Source organism: Anguilla rostrata, chromosome 1 (genome assembly GCF_018555375.3).
Source record: "Anguilla rostrata isolate EN2019 chromosome 1, ASM1855537v3, whole genome shotgun sequence".
Lineage (NCBI taxonomy): Eukaryota > Metazoa > Chordata > Actinopteri > Anguilliformes > Anguillidae > Anguilla > Anguilla rostrata.
This window is the reverse complement of record NC_057933.1, coordinates 15,845,727-15,862,073: the sequence shown is the minus strand read 5'-3', so window position 1 is coordinate 15,862,073 and position 16,347 is coordinate 15,845,727. Positions and strand designations below refer to the sequence as shown.

Genomic DNA, 16,347 nt, shown 5'->3' with positions numbered 1-16,347 from the left:
GTTTCAAAGGATGTCTGTTTTGGTAGGTTTTTCTGTCAAGAGACCAGTTCTCAATTATGCATTAGTGATTCTCTGTGAGCTTCTGTATGCGATTCATCCCAATGATATATGTCAGGTGAACGCAAGCAAACATTTTGACCTGCTACAGCTTGGAAATACAGTTCCATAACAGAAGCCATAATCAAGAAACAATAAACATAGTAAACTGGCAGGCCAGGAGATCTTTTGTGTACCTTGTTAAGAAGACATTATCACGAGGCACCTTAAATGAATGAGTAATTATAGGTAATGAGCAGTATTGATGAGCCTCTTATACAGGGTATCAGTGAGGAATCCCCCTGCAGTTCTGTGTGAATGATGTATCCCTGTCCTATTCCTGGGCTGTCACCATGCTTTGTGTGATGCTACAAACAGGACATATGTTAGGGGGAGGGTAAGCGTGCAGACAATAAGCAAATCGGCTCACATCTTTTTTGGAGTAGAGGTCCCCAAACCAGACACAATTGGTTGTGGAGTGGCCAACAATAGACATTCTGTCATTCAGAGCTGTTTCTTGAAGCCAACTTCACTTTGTTTTCTGATCACAGTCAAGTTTACATCTCCTTATACATTTTTTGGCAGGCTATATAGCTAACTGCTCTCGTTCAGATGAAGTCTCAAGACACAGTATGTCAACATCAATAGTTTCCAGAGCCATCATAGTGAATTTACAATTAATACTCAGATCCATATTTCTTGTTCAGAAACATATTCCCAAAGACTATGCTTCTTCCAGATATTCTTCTGTTCACAGTCAAAGATCATGTCCGTCCCCGCTTGTTTATTCTTTACAATCATTGTTTTACTTTTTTGGAAATACTGTAATGCGTTAGTCACAGAAATGCAGTCAAATCTAAATGACCCAATCCCTTGTTCCTTGTGAGTACGGCTTTTGTTCGCGTATTCCTGGCTCAAGCGAGAGCCTGTCGATCAAGCTGCAACGTATCCGCCCACTTCACCCTTCCTTCTGCCGCAGCTGGGCGCTAGGTAGCTGCTTTTGGCTGTATCAGTGCTGAGGAAACCAAGAGAGGGGGAGCGCTGTGCCTTTAATGATCCCAACCTCACAAGATACTCACTTCCTAACGAAGAGCTTATGCCCACCGTCAGTAAAGAATAATACACCGATAAGGTAAGTAAAGAAGAGCTGATTTTTTTTGTTTTTCACTTCTTTTAATGAGTGAACGGTATTTAGCTCGACATACTGAAGAAACTTGGGGATGAGTCAGAGGGTGCTATGCTAAGTAAGCTAGCGCTCACGAATTTTATGCGGAAGTGCTCAGCGGTTCTTTTACCACTGGTAAAACATGATCAATGAGGATTGGTATGTGGTCCGAAATAAATAAATGTATAGATGTGTTGTCTCTGACTGTAAGCAATGGGTTCACTGAACTTCCGGTCGGTGGCGTTATATTTAAGGTTTTAGAGCTAACTGGACGAGAAGGAGTTAGCAAAATTCAAAATGGCTTCCCTCCTTGTTGTCGCCTCCGCTCGCTAGCTCATTTTGCGTGCCTTGGCTTTGGCGTAGAAGACAAAGCACGCGGTGGTGGCAAAGGTTGGGGAAGTACAACTGGGTCCAATCGCCAGTGATGGTCCCCGGTTTTCTTTGTCCTCGTTACATCGTTTGAGTAGAAGTTCGAGCTGTCGTTTGTATATTGATGGTATTTTGATCAGTCAAAAACTAAACCGGTAGGGGAATACCAACAACGTCAATATGGTGGGGGAGGGGAAGTGGGTAGTCGCTTGGGTGGAGCTACATTTATTTTGAGATGGAAGGAGGCGGATCAATTAAATTTTACATGTGGCATATTTCACGTGCCACCTTAACTGGCTTGGAGGGTTATACTGGGTGGGATTTTCGAAATGTCCGAATGGTCGACCCAGGAACCATTTCTTCACCTGTGTTTGAGTGACATGATATATTTCAGGTGTAACGATCCTTCTGGCCTGTAGAGGGCGAAAGGAGCGCAGTGTGGAGTTGTTGCCAGGGCTGACGAATCTCCCAGCAGGAAATATTATGGATTTTTGCCACGGGTACAGATCCTCAGCTGATCTAGGCCGCCAACAGTGAACGGTTTCGCGACCTATCCGAAACCGAGATTTCTTATATAAATTGTTGGAAAATCCGTCGTCCATATTGGGGTGTCGGCATATTTGCTGGCTATAAGCTGTTTGAAGGTTGGCCACTCTCGAAATTCCTGTACCAACCATTTACTTATTCGTTAGAATGAAGTTTGTTATATAACCCCACTTTGCAGTAACTGTAAATATATTTATTTGACTTTAACAGATATTTATTACTGTCCATTTATGTGTAGTTTATTCCCAAATGCTCACTTTTGAATGCCCCCTATTTAACTACAGTCTCATCAACATAATGTTGAACATGAGCGGTTGTTTGTCTATTTAATTTACATGTAATTATCCTTTTGCTGCCAGGTTGTTCATTGTGGCATTTATGGGTGTTATAATATTTTTTAGTAATGTTTTTTCTATGACTATGGTCATTTTCCAGGTTTGCAGTGGCTGTGTCCTAGTTTGGACATTAACCAATTCTGTCTACATAATTCCCTCTTACTTCATAATAAATTCCTATTTTTCATTTTGTTCTCATTTTCAGACTTCAGGCCATTAAAATAGAATACATATTGGTATGGCTTGTCTTTTTTTCAAAGGTGGTGCACCACTTGGGCAGCTGAAAATTTGCAGAACCAAATTATTAAACAATTGATTATTCCTTAACATTCTCACAATGCTTTATATTCCCCTAGATATGTACTCACAGTGTACACATTTTAACAGTCGACTGCACAAAGTCAATACCTGAGAAGAAAGGACTGTGTGAATATTGAGCAGTTGAATGATCCCTTCCTCCCCCCTAATAGTTGTTAATCTATTGGGGCTTTGCAGGTGTTGTATTGATCAACATTTCAACTATCTGTACTAGTGATGGCCTCCAGAAAATCTGTTTGCAACAAGATGCCTGTACACCGTTTGGCACAGGAATGGATTCATATTTGCTAAATTTGACTGTTCTCTTCCATTTCAGAAAAATGACAGAAGTGAGTGTGACTGTGTGCTTTGTATGTAGGTTCAGGGTTGTCTTGGGGAAATATAGGAGAGAAATGCTTACTGAATCAACCTTTTAATGTTTAATTGTTGCATCTAACTTGCTTTTGATTTCAGTTAAAAGTCCTAAATGTGTTTTTAAAACATTGCAGTAAATTTTGTCTTTGAAAATTTCTGCAGGCAGGGTAAGGTACGGAGTGCACACTGTTGCACACGCCTAATGCATTCAATCTTTATGGCGGTTGTAGCTTTTAGTCCAGCCACAGCTGATACAGTGTATCAGCTTGTATTGTGATGTCACTTCAGTGCTGGGATGTCGGACTTGTGTCAGGTAGGACAAATTCCCATGCCTTCACTGAGACCTATCTGTGCCCTGCTGTGTTGTGTCCAGTGTCCCCAGATTGTGGGGGTGTAATTCAGGCCTCTTGTATGATCAGGGCTTTAAGAAAAGTTGATTTACACCCTGAAACCCAAAAACTCCATCGATCTCTGTCTTTGTTCGCCTGCAATTAATGATTTTTTTTAAAACAAAATGGAAGAGTACTGATTTTTTAAGGCAAGAAATCCAGTGCCTATTTGTATTCAGATTGTTTTTTTTTTGTTTTTTGCTTCTCATATCTCCCCCCCCCCCCCCTTTTTGAAATCCCTTTCATTTCCCTAGTGGTTGATACACGTGGGTGAGTAGTAATGGTTAACCAAACACACATGACCTTATGTCATTTCCACGGACACAGTAGAGTAACATTGGATGTAATGTTCACTGACGTGCTGGTTACTGTCATGTGTTTTCTCTGCTTTAGCTGCATGTTTGTTACTTTTAGGCTCCAGCAGCCCTGGTTGGCTGGCCCCGTGACTGGAGGCAAGTGTCCAACACTCGTTTCAATTCTAGATGTATGTACAGTACTGTACAGTTTGTCTCTGTTTGCCATTTGATTTAAATACTGTGTTAACTGAATGTTGATAAAAGGCATAGGTGACCTTGCTTGTGTATGGGGTCTGTTACGCATTTTCTTTATAAGACCAATTTTCTCAACATAGGATTAAATATCAGAGAGAGTGTCAAAAGCACCGTTTTAAAATGACTCTGAAACCTATGTTCTGCCCAAAATACTGTTTTTCTTGATCGCACTTATCTCTGATAAAGAGTGATTTTTGGCTCTATATACAGTTGTGTAGCTGGTAACTTGATAATGACATGCTATTGGGGCTTAGTTCAGTTTAAAAAAAAAAAAAAAAAAACCCTTTCCTTTTGAAACGTTCAACCCATCTATATACAGTAGCAATAGATTATTGATGTCAAATGCACATTAATTGATACATTTATTGTATTTAAGTAGCTTTTTAGTTGTGTGTAAAGTAAATCATTTTTATTTAAATTAAAGTTAAATAAATTATAGCAATTTCTCAGACATCATAAATTTGGCTTGATTTGCGACTGTGCTGGACCTTTTGTTACTTCTGTCTTTAATTTGGTAAATTACCTCTAGGGTCAATGAAATGCCTCCATTTAGAGTTAATGTGATGTATTCTATTAACTTTTTTTGGTGCCCAGACGCATTTCATTTCTTTGATCATATTTTTCCTTGCAAGGGCAGAAATGGTCTGCAGTCCTGCATATCAAGAAAAAAAAGAAAAGTTGATCAGCAATTAAATAAGATATTTTACTTAATTTGTATACCTGTTTGCCTGCAATCCATTTTTTTGTCGTATTGGCTTGTATGTGTGACGTTCAGTTTTCAATGACTACCAGTAAATTAGCAAACAAAAAGAGAGAAAAGAGTAGTAATTCTACCATGGCATCTGTGCATGATTTAAACAATTCAATGAGTGTGGGGCAAAAGAGTAAGTTAGTTGACATGGTATTGGCTAAGTGTTTGAGGAAGACTTGACAAGAAAGGTTGTTAGTAGTAACATGCTGTACTTTTCAGCCGATCAGGGGGGCTGTTTAAAGTTTGGTTGTTCCGCCCACCAGGAACCTTACTTCTGACTGGCCTAAAATGTGCAGAAAGAGTGCAGAACAAAAGCTGTTTGTCGCTAGTGCAAAGGTACTGAAGCGCTGCGCTCTGGAGGAAGCTGCTATGTTAAATCCTGTGCCTCTCAACAGGAAAGGTAGAGCACTACAACTTCAAGAAAATGTGTATGCTTATACAGTATACGGCTTCAGAGTTTTGTCTTTTTGTAAACTGGCATTAACGTATGTAGATGTAGGTTTTATTTTTTAAATATTTTTTTTTTTTTGCTGGTAGCCGTTTAGAAGCATTCTTCGTAGATCTAGTGTAGCCTTTACAACATTTAGTAATATAGGGTATGTGTTCTGTAACACAGCTCAATTTTACATGATGGAAATGTGGATAATTTGGGAAAGTAGAAGTTTTTTTTTTTTTTTTTTCAGTCATCTTGGCTTTGCATTATAAATCAATGAAGTGATTTGTAGTAATGTACATTTAGTTATTTAATGTTCTTTTCAATGTGTTTATGTTGAATGTTTATATCCCTTTTCAGGCTTGTATACGTACTAACCAGCTCTCTTCTTCGGTTTCTCCCTCCATATAGAACGAACATGTTTCCAAAGGGCACGAAACGCAAATTTTCCGACGCTGGCGACGAAGCGACAGACGAGCACCCGGCGAGCGTCAAGATGGCGTCTTCCTACAACCTGCAGCGTCAGTCCCTGCTGGACATGTCTCTGATCAAGCTGCAGCTGTGCCACATGCTGGTGGAGCCCAACCTGTGCCGCTCGGTGCTCATCGCCAACACCGTCCGGCAGATCCAGGAGGAGATGACGCAGGACGGCAGCTGGCAGATCATGACCGAGGCCCTCAACGCCGCCCAGAACCCGGCCGACCGCCTGGTCGCCACAGAGATCTTGTGCCGGCCGTCGGCGCGCGACCAGGACGAGGAGCCCAAGCCCTTCTCGGTCATCGGTTACGAGGGATGCCACCCGGAAGAGGTAGTCGTGGATGACACCTTGTGTTCCGTCTCCCCCGAGACACCTTCCACGTACATGCCCGGCAGCTTAGGCATCGGTCCCTGCTGGGAGGAAGAGGACCTGAAGGAGACCAGCGAGGAGGAAGAGGACGACGACGACGAGGACTGCGGTCTGAGATCAGGGGAGGAGGAAGAGAGGCTGGAAGAGGACTCTAAGACCACAGAGCAGGTCTTTGGCACATTTGAGATCAAGAATCCTGTCCCCAGTCCAGACCCTGCTCTAGAGGAGCTCTTCTCAGATGTTGACGCCTCTTATTATGACTTGGACACCATGCTGACGGGTATGCAGAGCACACCCAAAATGGGACCTTACGACCTTCTGGAAAGTCTGTCCTCACACGGGCCATCGTCCATCAGCTCCAACTCCAGCTGTCGGCCTGATCTTAATGAACTGGACCACATCATGGAGATCATTGTGGGCTCATAAACAGGACCTTCACATAGACTTTAACATGTGTCCACATGTATCTCTTTGTGTATACACTCACTTAACATGGAAGGTGTGTTAAATCGAGAACCCTCTCTTAAAAAGGATATTTGTGCAGTGGGTTGAGATTCAACAGGCTGGCCATTATAATTTCATTTACATACTTTCTGTATGTTTCCATTTTTCTATGTGCGCTTTTTTAAAACTATTGGTTATGTTTTTTTAATTTATTGTCACTTTTACTTTGGAATGTCATTACACTACATACATCATGAACAGAACAAGTCATATACCAGACCTTCTAAAGCAACAAATATTTTCTTAAAAAAAAGAAAGAAAAAAGATTAAAATATATATACATGTACATATAAATATATATTTTTACAACACACACAACTTGGGAACTGTTACAGTACTTTTTGCTTCATTTGATTGTCAACATGAGAGTTAAAGAAAGACTGTTCCATTGTGTGGAGATCCTGCCAGTGTCTTATGGTTTGGTGTCAGGTATGAGTTGAAAAGGGTTAAAAGTATTTGGATTTTCAAAGCAAATGATGGAAGGCACCTTATTCTGTCAGTGCTTTGGTAATATTCGCGATCTCTTCTCCTTCAAGCAGGACACTCATGAGTCAAACAGAAACATCTGAATTAAGTTTGGTTAGCACCTGCTTTATGCTTTAAGAAGCCATATGTTCTTATATTTGTATTGTTACAAATGAAGAATTATGGGTCTGACCCAGATAAGTTATTACTTTTTTTATTTATTTTATTTTATTTATTGACTGGAATTAAGTCAGTGTGGAGTTTTATTCAACTCAACGTAGAATCAGCTTTTCAGTTAATTTAAGGCCTTCTCTAATTAGACATGTATACCTATCATTCCTCGTTGAAGGAATGTGCGGTCCTCCATTTTCTATGCAGTTAGTGTTACACAATGTCTTAACCAGTATTCAAGTATATAAAAATCAAACAAAGGTTCATTTAATGTTTTTTAATCATTGAGTAATGTGAGCATTTTCTTGTTTTTAAAAATCTTACGAGATACTCCCAATTATTGACCATCATTATGGCTAAAAGATTACTCAGGCAAACTTTTTTTTTTTTTTAATGAACAGCCAGTATTATCAAAGTCACAATAACCATACTCTTGAATGATGTCATTGCAGTTTAAACTGCTAGTCAAACCCAGAATTAAAATCTAGAACATTGGCATTTAATACCTTAATTGGAGTAGATATATGCATTTTATATACATTGTAGCATTTTGTAAATATTTTTTAATAAAAGGTACAAAATATTTAAAACACCGACTTGTCATTTTTATCACTTCAATAAAAGCCCATATCACTTCTGATGGAAACGAATGACTGCTTCACTTGCGCTTATAACCAGTTGTTTTCGTACGCAAATTGTATGCTATTATGAGAGACTGCAGGCATTGAGCAGATGAGCTTAGCCAGAGCGAAATACAATGTAGTGCTACCAGGAATGTCAGACACACTATTACCTGATAATATATTTTTTTAAAGACTCAACACACACTGTGGGTTGAAGCAATTGACTTATTTGACACCTCAACTGTTGGTTAGAGGAACTGGTTTGTTTGAAACCTCAACTATTAGTTAAACTGCTAACGTTTTATTTTTATCATGTTTCAGAGCATGACAGACTCAATTTATTTATCCATTAAGGAAAAGTCACTGTGCTGAGCGAATTTGAGGTTGAGGCTTTTGATTTTAGAATTTATTTTAGAGACAGTTGACATATGTCGTAAATGCACATACTTTAACAAAAGTTATGATCCGAAAGTTATGTGGAGACGGCGCAATTAAAGATAAAGGAATGTATTTGAACCGACTTTTCATACAATTGGGTTTGGTAAAGGGATAATCTCTGTGTCTACGTACAACCGTTCATCTACGTAAATTTAATGGATATGTAAATCCGGGTTTACTGCTGCATGTTGAATAACAGAAGAAAATCTCAGCCCAGTTGCACTATAAAAAAATTTGCTTAATGTGTTTTGCGGTTAGCATTAGCCTGTTGTTTTATTCTGGCTGTTGCTGCGAAGGCAAATTCCATCCTGTTTACTCGACTTGAATTTGAAGGCTATTAACTATTATATCTAACTGGTGGACAGTGCAAAGATGGAGGAGTATGGAAAGCCATAAATGCCAAAACATCTTTAAAACACGTCTTATCACTGTTGTTTTTTAACTTTCGACTCGGTAAAAATGGCCATACTAACACGCCATTATTACTTGCCTTAACACGCTTAACAAAAGGAGGTACAAACAAGAAGCAGACAAGTAGGGCTATTAGTTTGTCTCCCCCTGTTTTCGTGCATTGTACTTCAGTCCTCCGCCAGCTAGATGTCGTGATAGCCTCTTTGTCAAGCCCCTTCTCAAACAATGATCTCCTTCGTATTACATTTATTTGGCAGAGGCTTTTATACAAAGCGACGTACAAAAGTGCATTTCATGGTCATTGACAACTACTAAACACAGGTTCAATAAGATACAATACTTATTTTGTACAGCTATTTCTAGCCAAGAACACAGTTTAGTTCACACAGTGAACACCATTCAGACCTAACCTCTGCAAAGCCAACTAGGCAGAAGAATAAGCTACAGTATTAGGACAAATACAAATAACCAAAAAGTGCTGGGATGGGGCAACATGTAACAAGTGTCATGAAAAAAAGGGGGAGGGGGGGCGGGATTTAGAGTGAAATATACAGCGTGGTGGTAGTTAGTCCAGGTATAGTCTGAAGGGATGAGTCTTCAGGCCACGGCGGAAGATGGGTAGTGAGGGGGAGGTTCGAAGAGGGACAGGGAGTTCGTTCCACCACTGGGGAGCTAGGGTGTAGAAGCTCTGTGATCCCTTTGGTCGGGTGGGAGGGGGTAAATTCTCATCTGCACTACCTCAGTAACCTGAATTGATAAATTAATTGCCACTAATTAAGCACAGACAAAAATTTGCAGCGATGTTTACAAGCGGCACTCGCATGTAAATTTCTGTTTGATTACCACCGTTGACATGCTATAGTATTTTTAAATGTTGCACAGCTTGATTATATTGTTGGCTGGAGCGCAACAGCGGGGCGAGCTCTACAAACACGGATGTCTGTGACTGAGTGATGAAATAACACCATTGGTCGGCCGAGTTATGAAGATATACCATTGGTCGGCCGGTCCAGGCCATAGACATATACGTATGTCTATGGTCCAGCCATATACAAGGGTTTGACCTGGTCTTGTTTTAGAAGCTGTGGAAAATGGCCAAAATTAAAGAAGGAGAGCAGTAATATTGGGGATGGCAGGTATGGCCCATGCAATGCTTTTTTTTTTTTTTTACTTTTAAGACGTTTTATAATCTCGTAATCTGCACGATTCAAATAGTGGCATGTCTTTATTAACGGTGTCCTACAAGAAACGGAAAAAAAAAAAAAACCATGAGTCTGTTCCAAACAGCTACTAGTCGATGGTCACAAATGTCTATTGTTCACAGTAATAACTCCCTAATAGTAAGTGTATGCATATTATTTATTTTGATTTTTAGGGGGTGCTGGGGGTGCTGGAGTCAATCCCAGCGTGCATTAGGTGAGAGGCGGGAATACATTCTGGACAGGCTGCCAATCTACCACAGGGCAAATATGCACTTGTGTTTGTATAAAATATAAAATTATATATATTATAAATAATGGAATAAATGTAATAGAATTTCTATAATATTATTTTCTACAACATTTTTTACAATTTTATTTCGGAGGGCCCTGTAATCTGAAAGATTACTCACTGTTGGTCATAATGTGAGGTTGTTAGATGGATAGAGGTGTTGTGCTTGGTCTCAGCCCTCTGCACCACACCAAGCTCTTTTGCCTAATAAGTGACTAATGTCAGTCTCATAGGGGTGAGTCACACATTTTGGGGGCTGTATTCACTTCGTCCAGTGTGCGTGGTTCACATGAAACACACTGCCGCCTGATAGTCACAGAGCAGTCCTTATAAAGATGTCCACCCAGCTGGCCTATTACTCAGAACCAAGCCCACTCATCAATGAAATCTCCTCTCCTCCCTCCCCCTGGTCTCCTGCTTCCCCTCCGCTCTTTCTTTCCCCCGCCTCCCTCTCCACACACATGCGCGCACGCGCGCACACGCACACACAACATGCCGTTAAGAAGCAGGCCGGCAGACCCTCTCTAGGGCCATTTCCGCCTGGTGGAGAGCTTGTTCTTCCACTGCCCAGCTTCCAATCAGGAAACCGTGTACTGCACTCCTTTTTTGTAATCGCAAGCAGGAGTGGTGTTTTCTGCATGCAACCAAATCATCTCTGGCCTTGGTGATTTGCAATAGCAACTGCCTACTTTAATCAAGGAATGGTTTTTGTTAAATGTATTTGGTTGCAAATGATCAGTGGCTGTAAAAATTTGTATACACTTAAGTAGATATTGATTTTCCTGAAGTATTTGTAATTCAGAAAAGCAGTGTTCTTCAGAGCTACTCAACTGCAGGTCCTGCGGGCCTCAGTGTCTGCAGGAATTCACTTCAAGCATGCACTACACCACCTGATTTCACTAATGAACTTACTTCCTAGGTAACAAGGTAAAATTAGGTGGCGTATTGCATGGAATTGAACGAATACCTGCAGGCAGTGCAGCCTGCCGGATGTGGAGTTGAGTAGTGCTGTTCTAGCCTTTTGGTCTGTTCCTGGGCTTAGACACTGTTATGAAACCATTTTCACTCCCTCATTCCCAAACTGAATGTTCAGCATTTCCACAAAAACTGTGAAGACGAGCTGTCAATTCGGAAGGTAAAAGCGGTGAGGACTTGATTAATGTACAGAAAGTGTAAATAAATTGGGCTGCACAGAGAGAGGGCGCACGTGAAGTGTTTTGGCAAAGCATAGGGCGAAGTCTGTGAGCCGAGGAGGAAGATGGGACAAGGCCTGTTGTCACTGGGCTGGGGGGTTCCACCAGAGTCAGGATAAGTCAGGAATGCAAAGGAGATGTCTAATTTAATGCCCATAGCCTTTGTCTCTAGCTTCTGTTCACTGATCTCTCTTGTGCAAGAATTTTTGTTCTACCTTTGATGATTTGATGTTCAGTAGCACATGATAGCAAATATAATGTGCCTTTCTTTTTCATCTTTAAACTATATTTTTTTAAATCCCAGTATTTGAAAAAAAAATAGCACTTGCCAATTTTTACTGAGACAAAACATTCCAGTATGGCATCAGTAACTCATTTCACTGTGCAATTGATTGGAGAAAGCAAGGGGTAGTGGATGGTACTTTCTGGTCAGTTTAATACATAGTTGATTTGCAGATTCACCTCCAGTAGAGGGCTAACATTCACCCTACCATTCACAGTGGTTTCAACCTCAGTATCTGTATTTTAAGTGCAAATAGATGCACATTTAAGGTTGTAAATATGTGTGAAAGCCCTCTGTGGTAACGCTAAATTTAGCCTAAGGGTAGATACAATAGTGTTGCAACTAGAAAATAAATTTCATACTGGAGCATAATCTACCTTTCAGCAGCATTTCTAAACTCATCAGAGCCACCTTCACATAACTGTGAAAGGGGTTCATCCACACCATTGCACTCTCCGTTTTACTACCTAAGAGGTGTGGCTACAGGTTGGCAATTGTGCACTGATGATTTGCTGGTATTACTATGACATGAGTGCTGGTACAAAATCAAGACATCACAAACAAACAGTCATAGCTGAAAAGCTAAAAAAAAAAAAAAAGCGTTCCTTTATCTCCTTAGCTACCAATGCTTCCTATGGGTTGTTCAGTTTTGCACACATCCTTGTACACTTAGAATTAACGATTTACTTGATGCCACAGGAGTGAAGACTTCTTAAGCAGAGTGGAGAGAGTGACGTGTGGGATGGACCTGCTTGAAATGAAAGACCCCCACCATCATCCACCCTCTGACTTGCTTCAGTACAAAGTGCACAGAGAGAAGGAAGTGGATTATGGATTATTTGTGATAACTCCAGGGTCTGTATTTATTTAACATTAGGAAGTTGCCACTAGTTCAGCTGTTTTGCACAAGTTGATCACTTGAATCATTCCATATTTACTGAATACTTGGTTGAGACAGTGTATCAGCCATGTGTGAGTTTTAAAATATTAAAAATATGTTAAATGCACCTCCTGCCTATTTATTGAAATAACTTGGGACTTTTGAGTGTTTTAGAATGTATAACCATCCTCCTGAATTTTGACTGTAGTATTAGTATGTCACTTTAAATTTTTGTTAGTAGAGATTAGTGGCAAACTAAATAAAATTAAAATGACTTTCCAAAATATTTTCTTTCAGGCAAGCTTATAGTTGTGAGCTGGTAATGTTTGATTAAACTGAGTGATTAACATATTTTCCTAACTTCACAAGTTTCAAGGATTGGATGTGTAAATGGCCACAAGCTTTGTTGGACACAATATTTTTGTATTTGTCATCCTGAACAAAGATTAAATCAATAGCTAGCTGGACATCTAGGTAACTACTTGAAAATTAATTATTCATTTTCCCAAAGCCAGAATTTACCCATACATTGAATTTATTTAGCAACATTGCCTTGCCATTTGTAAGCTTGCTTTTTTGTAGATTTTCAAACAATTCCACCACTAATTCAGGAAATTCTGAGCCTTGTTAAAACTTACAGGATATACTCTTTAAGTGTTTGTAGAAACGACAAGGGTTTCTACGTTCTAACTAAATACACAGGATTGCAGTTGTCTCAGTGGGGATTTACTTGAGTGAAATGAAGGCAGTATTCTGAAAACTAATGCGATAGTTAAGGAATTTGTTTGATATTTGAGGAGGGAGATCGCATGGAGAATGAATTGAGATCACAATTTTAATACGATTGATCGTATAGTCCTAGTACTCAGCTTTGAGTGTTACCTGCCTTAAATAGCCTATTGCACATGTATAATTGTGGTCTCATTTTTGACATGCAATAACATAGAGCCTTCTCAAGCAACATTCTTTGTATAAAAGTGGAAAATGTTTTGGATAGAATTACACCCCAAAGCAGAATATGTTTGTATGGTTTATGTTAATTGATCCATTTGTTCAGTTATGGGAGCAGGTCCTTGGTTCAAATCTCGGCCAGGGCCTTTCTGTATGGAGTTTGGATGTTTTTGTCTTGTCTGCGTTGGTTCCCTCCGGGTGTGCGAGTGAATGGTGTGTGTGCTTTGTAATGGACTGGTGAACTTGGTGTTTTCTTGCCTCTCACCCAATGCATGCTGGGATAGGCTCTGGCACCTCCCATGATCCTGACCAGGAATAAGTGGGTACAGATAATGGATGGATGGATGTTCAGTTACATCCATTTACAATGACTGTCTCTGAAGGGCATGGTTGGAACACCCAACTAAGCATAAATAAGAAAATATTGAGGACAGCTGAGTGGGGATTGTAAAATAAATAAAAAATTGTGTAAAAATGTAATGGTTTTTAGGTATGGAAATTAAGATCTGTATTAAAAATGTGTAGGCTACATCATATTGTGTACATCATCCATGAGGATGTTTTAAGCTGGCTTTTGTTTGGTGTTGTTCAAGGGCAAACTCAAAGAGTAATCAGACAAGCAGTGAAAGGAATAGCATGGAAATATTTGTAGTCCCTTAAAAGATAATTAATTCTCTCAAGCTTTAAAAAAAAATTCTATCAGTTGTAGTGCATGATTTAGTCTGGACTAGCCTATACATTTTTTGTCTGTGATTAAGGTTATTGTGGATACAGAAGTTTCTGATCACCTGCCGGCTTTACAGTGGCGGGCATCCGGAGTATATTAAATGATTCATCTCCCAAAAATGATGTTTGTCGTACCTTCAGTTGGGACTATTTCCTGTGGCCGTACAACCTGCACTCAAGGATATTGTGGCATGGCTTCCTATATCAACCAGCTACACAGGACCTTGGGAGAGAAAAGCTTGCGCTGCTTGAGAACTGAAAAGAACAGAAGTACTGGTATGATTTAAAAACGAATTTTTATGTTTATAATTGTGAATAAGCACGATACATTTATTTGTCCATGTATATAGCCTCTGGAAAACATAATGTCATACAAGCTGCTTTGGGGTTACTTTAAGTGTCTTCTCTTGCTTTAGACCACTAACCTCCATATGCCTTTGTTCCCACCATTCTGAAGTCAGAAAGTCATCAAAAACTTATGTGAGTTTCTAAAATATCCCTCAAATTATTGTCTGGGCCAATTGAAAACATATACTTAATGATGCAATAAATTACTGCAAAAAGTGAACTGTCCACTTATGAGATTAAATGTTTGTAATAGCAGGCATGTGGATGTTCTTTTCTCCTAACAAGGGACTTTATGTCGTGTTCAGTCAATCTTGATGCATCTCAAGCTACAACTTCTCATCTTCCTTGGTTGCCATGGTAAAGGGGCCAGAGAAACGCATTAAAAAAGGGGCCAGCTTGAAGCCCTGTCACTGTGGTTGGATGGCTCAGTGCCTTACAGCTTGGAGATGGAGCACTGTGACATTCAGAGTGTGCTGTGTCTTTGAAGGCTTGGCTTTTATTGTGTTCGTGAGCATCCTTTATAGCACTGCTCTTACATGCCGAACACGCAGAAACATACCAGGACGTCAAAAATGCATATACCTATAATTGTTGCTGCCCTGTTATATATATATATATATATATATATATATATGTGTGTGTGTGTGTGTGTGTGTGTTTCCACTAACTGCCAAATATTGCCTACTTGTTATTATACCTAGAGTGGCAGAGTTTGCTTGAAACATAAATTATTAGAAATTATTTTGTCACCTAGCATGGGTTTTAGTTCGGTCCTGCTGTTCCACTGTCCAGATCGTTTAAATTTCGGAATAAGAATTAGAACGAGACTAATTTTGTGGCGTTTGTTTCAGCACTCCTGTTCCATTTATAGATTGCTGTTGCTATCAGAGACAGGCTGCAGACTTCACGACTCTTTCCCTAAAGTCTGCTGCATGAAACCAGCATCCAAGAGGATAGCAAGCAAAATTACAAATGGCTGTCTTAACCGAAATAACTGTTTTAAAACCTATAATTTACAGCAGTATAGTGCCGACCCACATTGAACCTTTGTTCTGTTGTTTATGAATTTTATAATGATTTAGGGTACACAACACCCACAATCAGGGAAACAGGTTTTTTTTTTTTTTTTTTAAATAAAAAAAATAAAAAACGAATACATGTAACATTATGAAGAGAAACTACAAGCCAGTAACTGGTTATTTTGTCCAACTTTCTTTACTACAAATGGGAATTCGCCTTATTAATGAAACGGTACACGTTTAACTGTCGTGTACACATTTTGGGAAATATATTAGACGTACTAGATTAATAAAATATGTGACATTGCTGCCAAATAAACTAAAGGCATATAATATATGGAGGACATAAAATACAGCGGCTATATGCGTTCGTTTGACTCTTAACTTGAAGTGCAAGTAGGCTGCTGGCCAAAGCTGTTGGAATGGTACAACAGTAACTGACCCAAGTGAAATGAGTTTAAAACATACAGTTCTGTGTGGTTTAAACTGAGTGGTCAGATTTTCTAGCACTGATCAAACACCATAGTTTGCCTACAGTCGCGCGATGTAAAATATATGAAAACGAGGTAGCTAACCGGTTTTTACGATCGAGTTTCAAGCTGCTGGACAATTGGTTATGAATGCATGGAATAACAGGCCCGCATGAGATAGAGGGATCACAGTTGAAATCAATTAAGCAATATAGCCAAGCCTGGTATAGGGGAAGTCTTTACTCAAATGCACTTGCACATTCGCTGCCCCGTGAGCTTT

The 16,347-nt window shown here is 39.7% G+C and overlaps 1 protein-coding gene across 8 annotated transcripts; it reads left to right on the top strand.

Moving 5' to 3' along the window:
* Nucleotides 1-1,008: 1,008 nt before the first annotated feature.
* cdca4 (cell division cycle associated 4) lies at nucleotides 1,009-7,824 on the top strand. 8 transcript variants are annotated; one of them, XM_064325109.1, is made up of 4 exons: nucleotides 1,012-1,168; nucleotides 3,927-3,964; nucleotides 5,078-5,150; nucleotides 5,659-7,824. In XM_064325109.1, exons 1-4 carry the CDS (start codon nucleotides 1,089-1,091, stop codon nucleotides 6,518-6,520), a joined length of 1,053 nt encoding a protein of 350 aa, XP_064181179.1. In that variant the 5' UTR covers nucleotides 1,012-1,088; the 3' UTR covers nucleotides 6,521-7,824. The 8 variants fall into 8 exon arrangements, with proteins under 8 accessions (XP_064181183.1, XP_064181179.1, XP_064181172.1 ...); XM_064325121.1 differs by having other exon boundaries at nucleotides 1,060-1,168; nucleotides 3,927-3,996; nucleotides 5,078-5,214; XM_064325102.1 differs by having other exon boundaries at nucleotides 1,037-3,964.
* The last annotated feature ends 8,523 nt before the right edge of the window (nucleotides 7,825-16,347 follow it).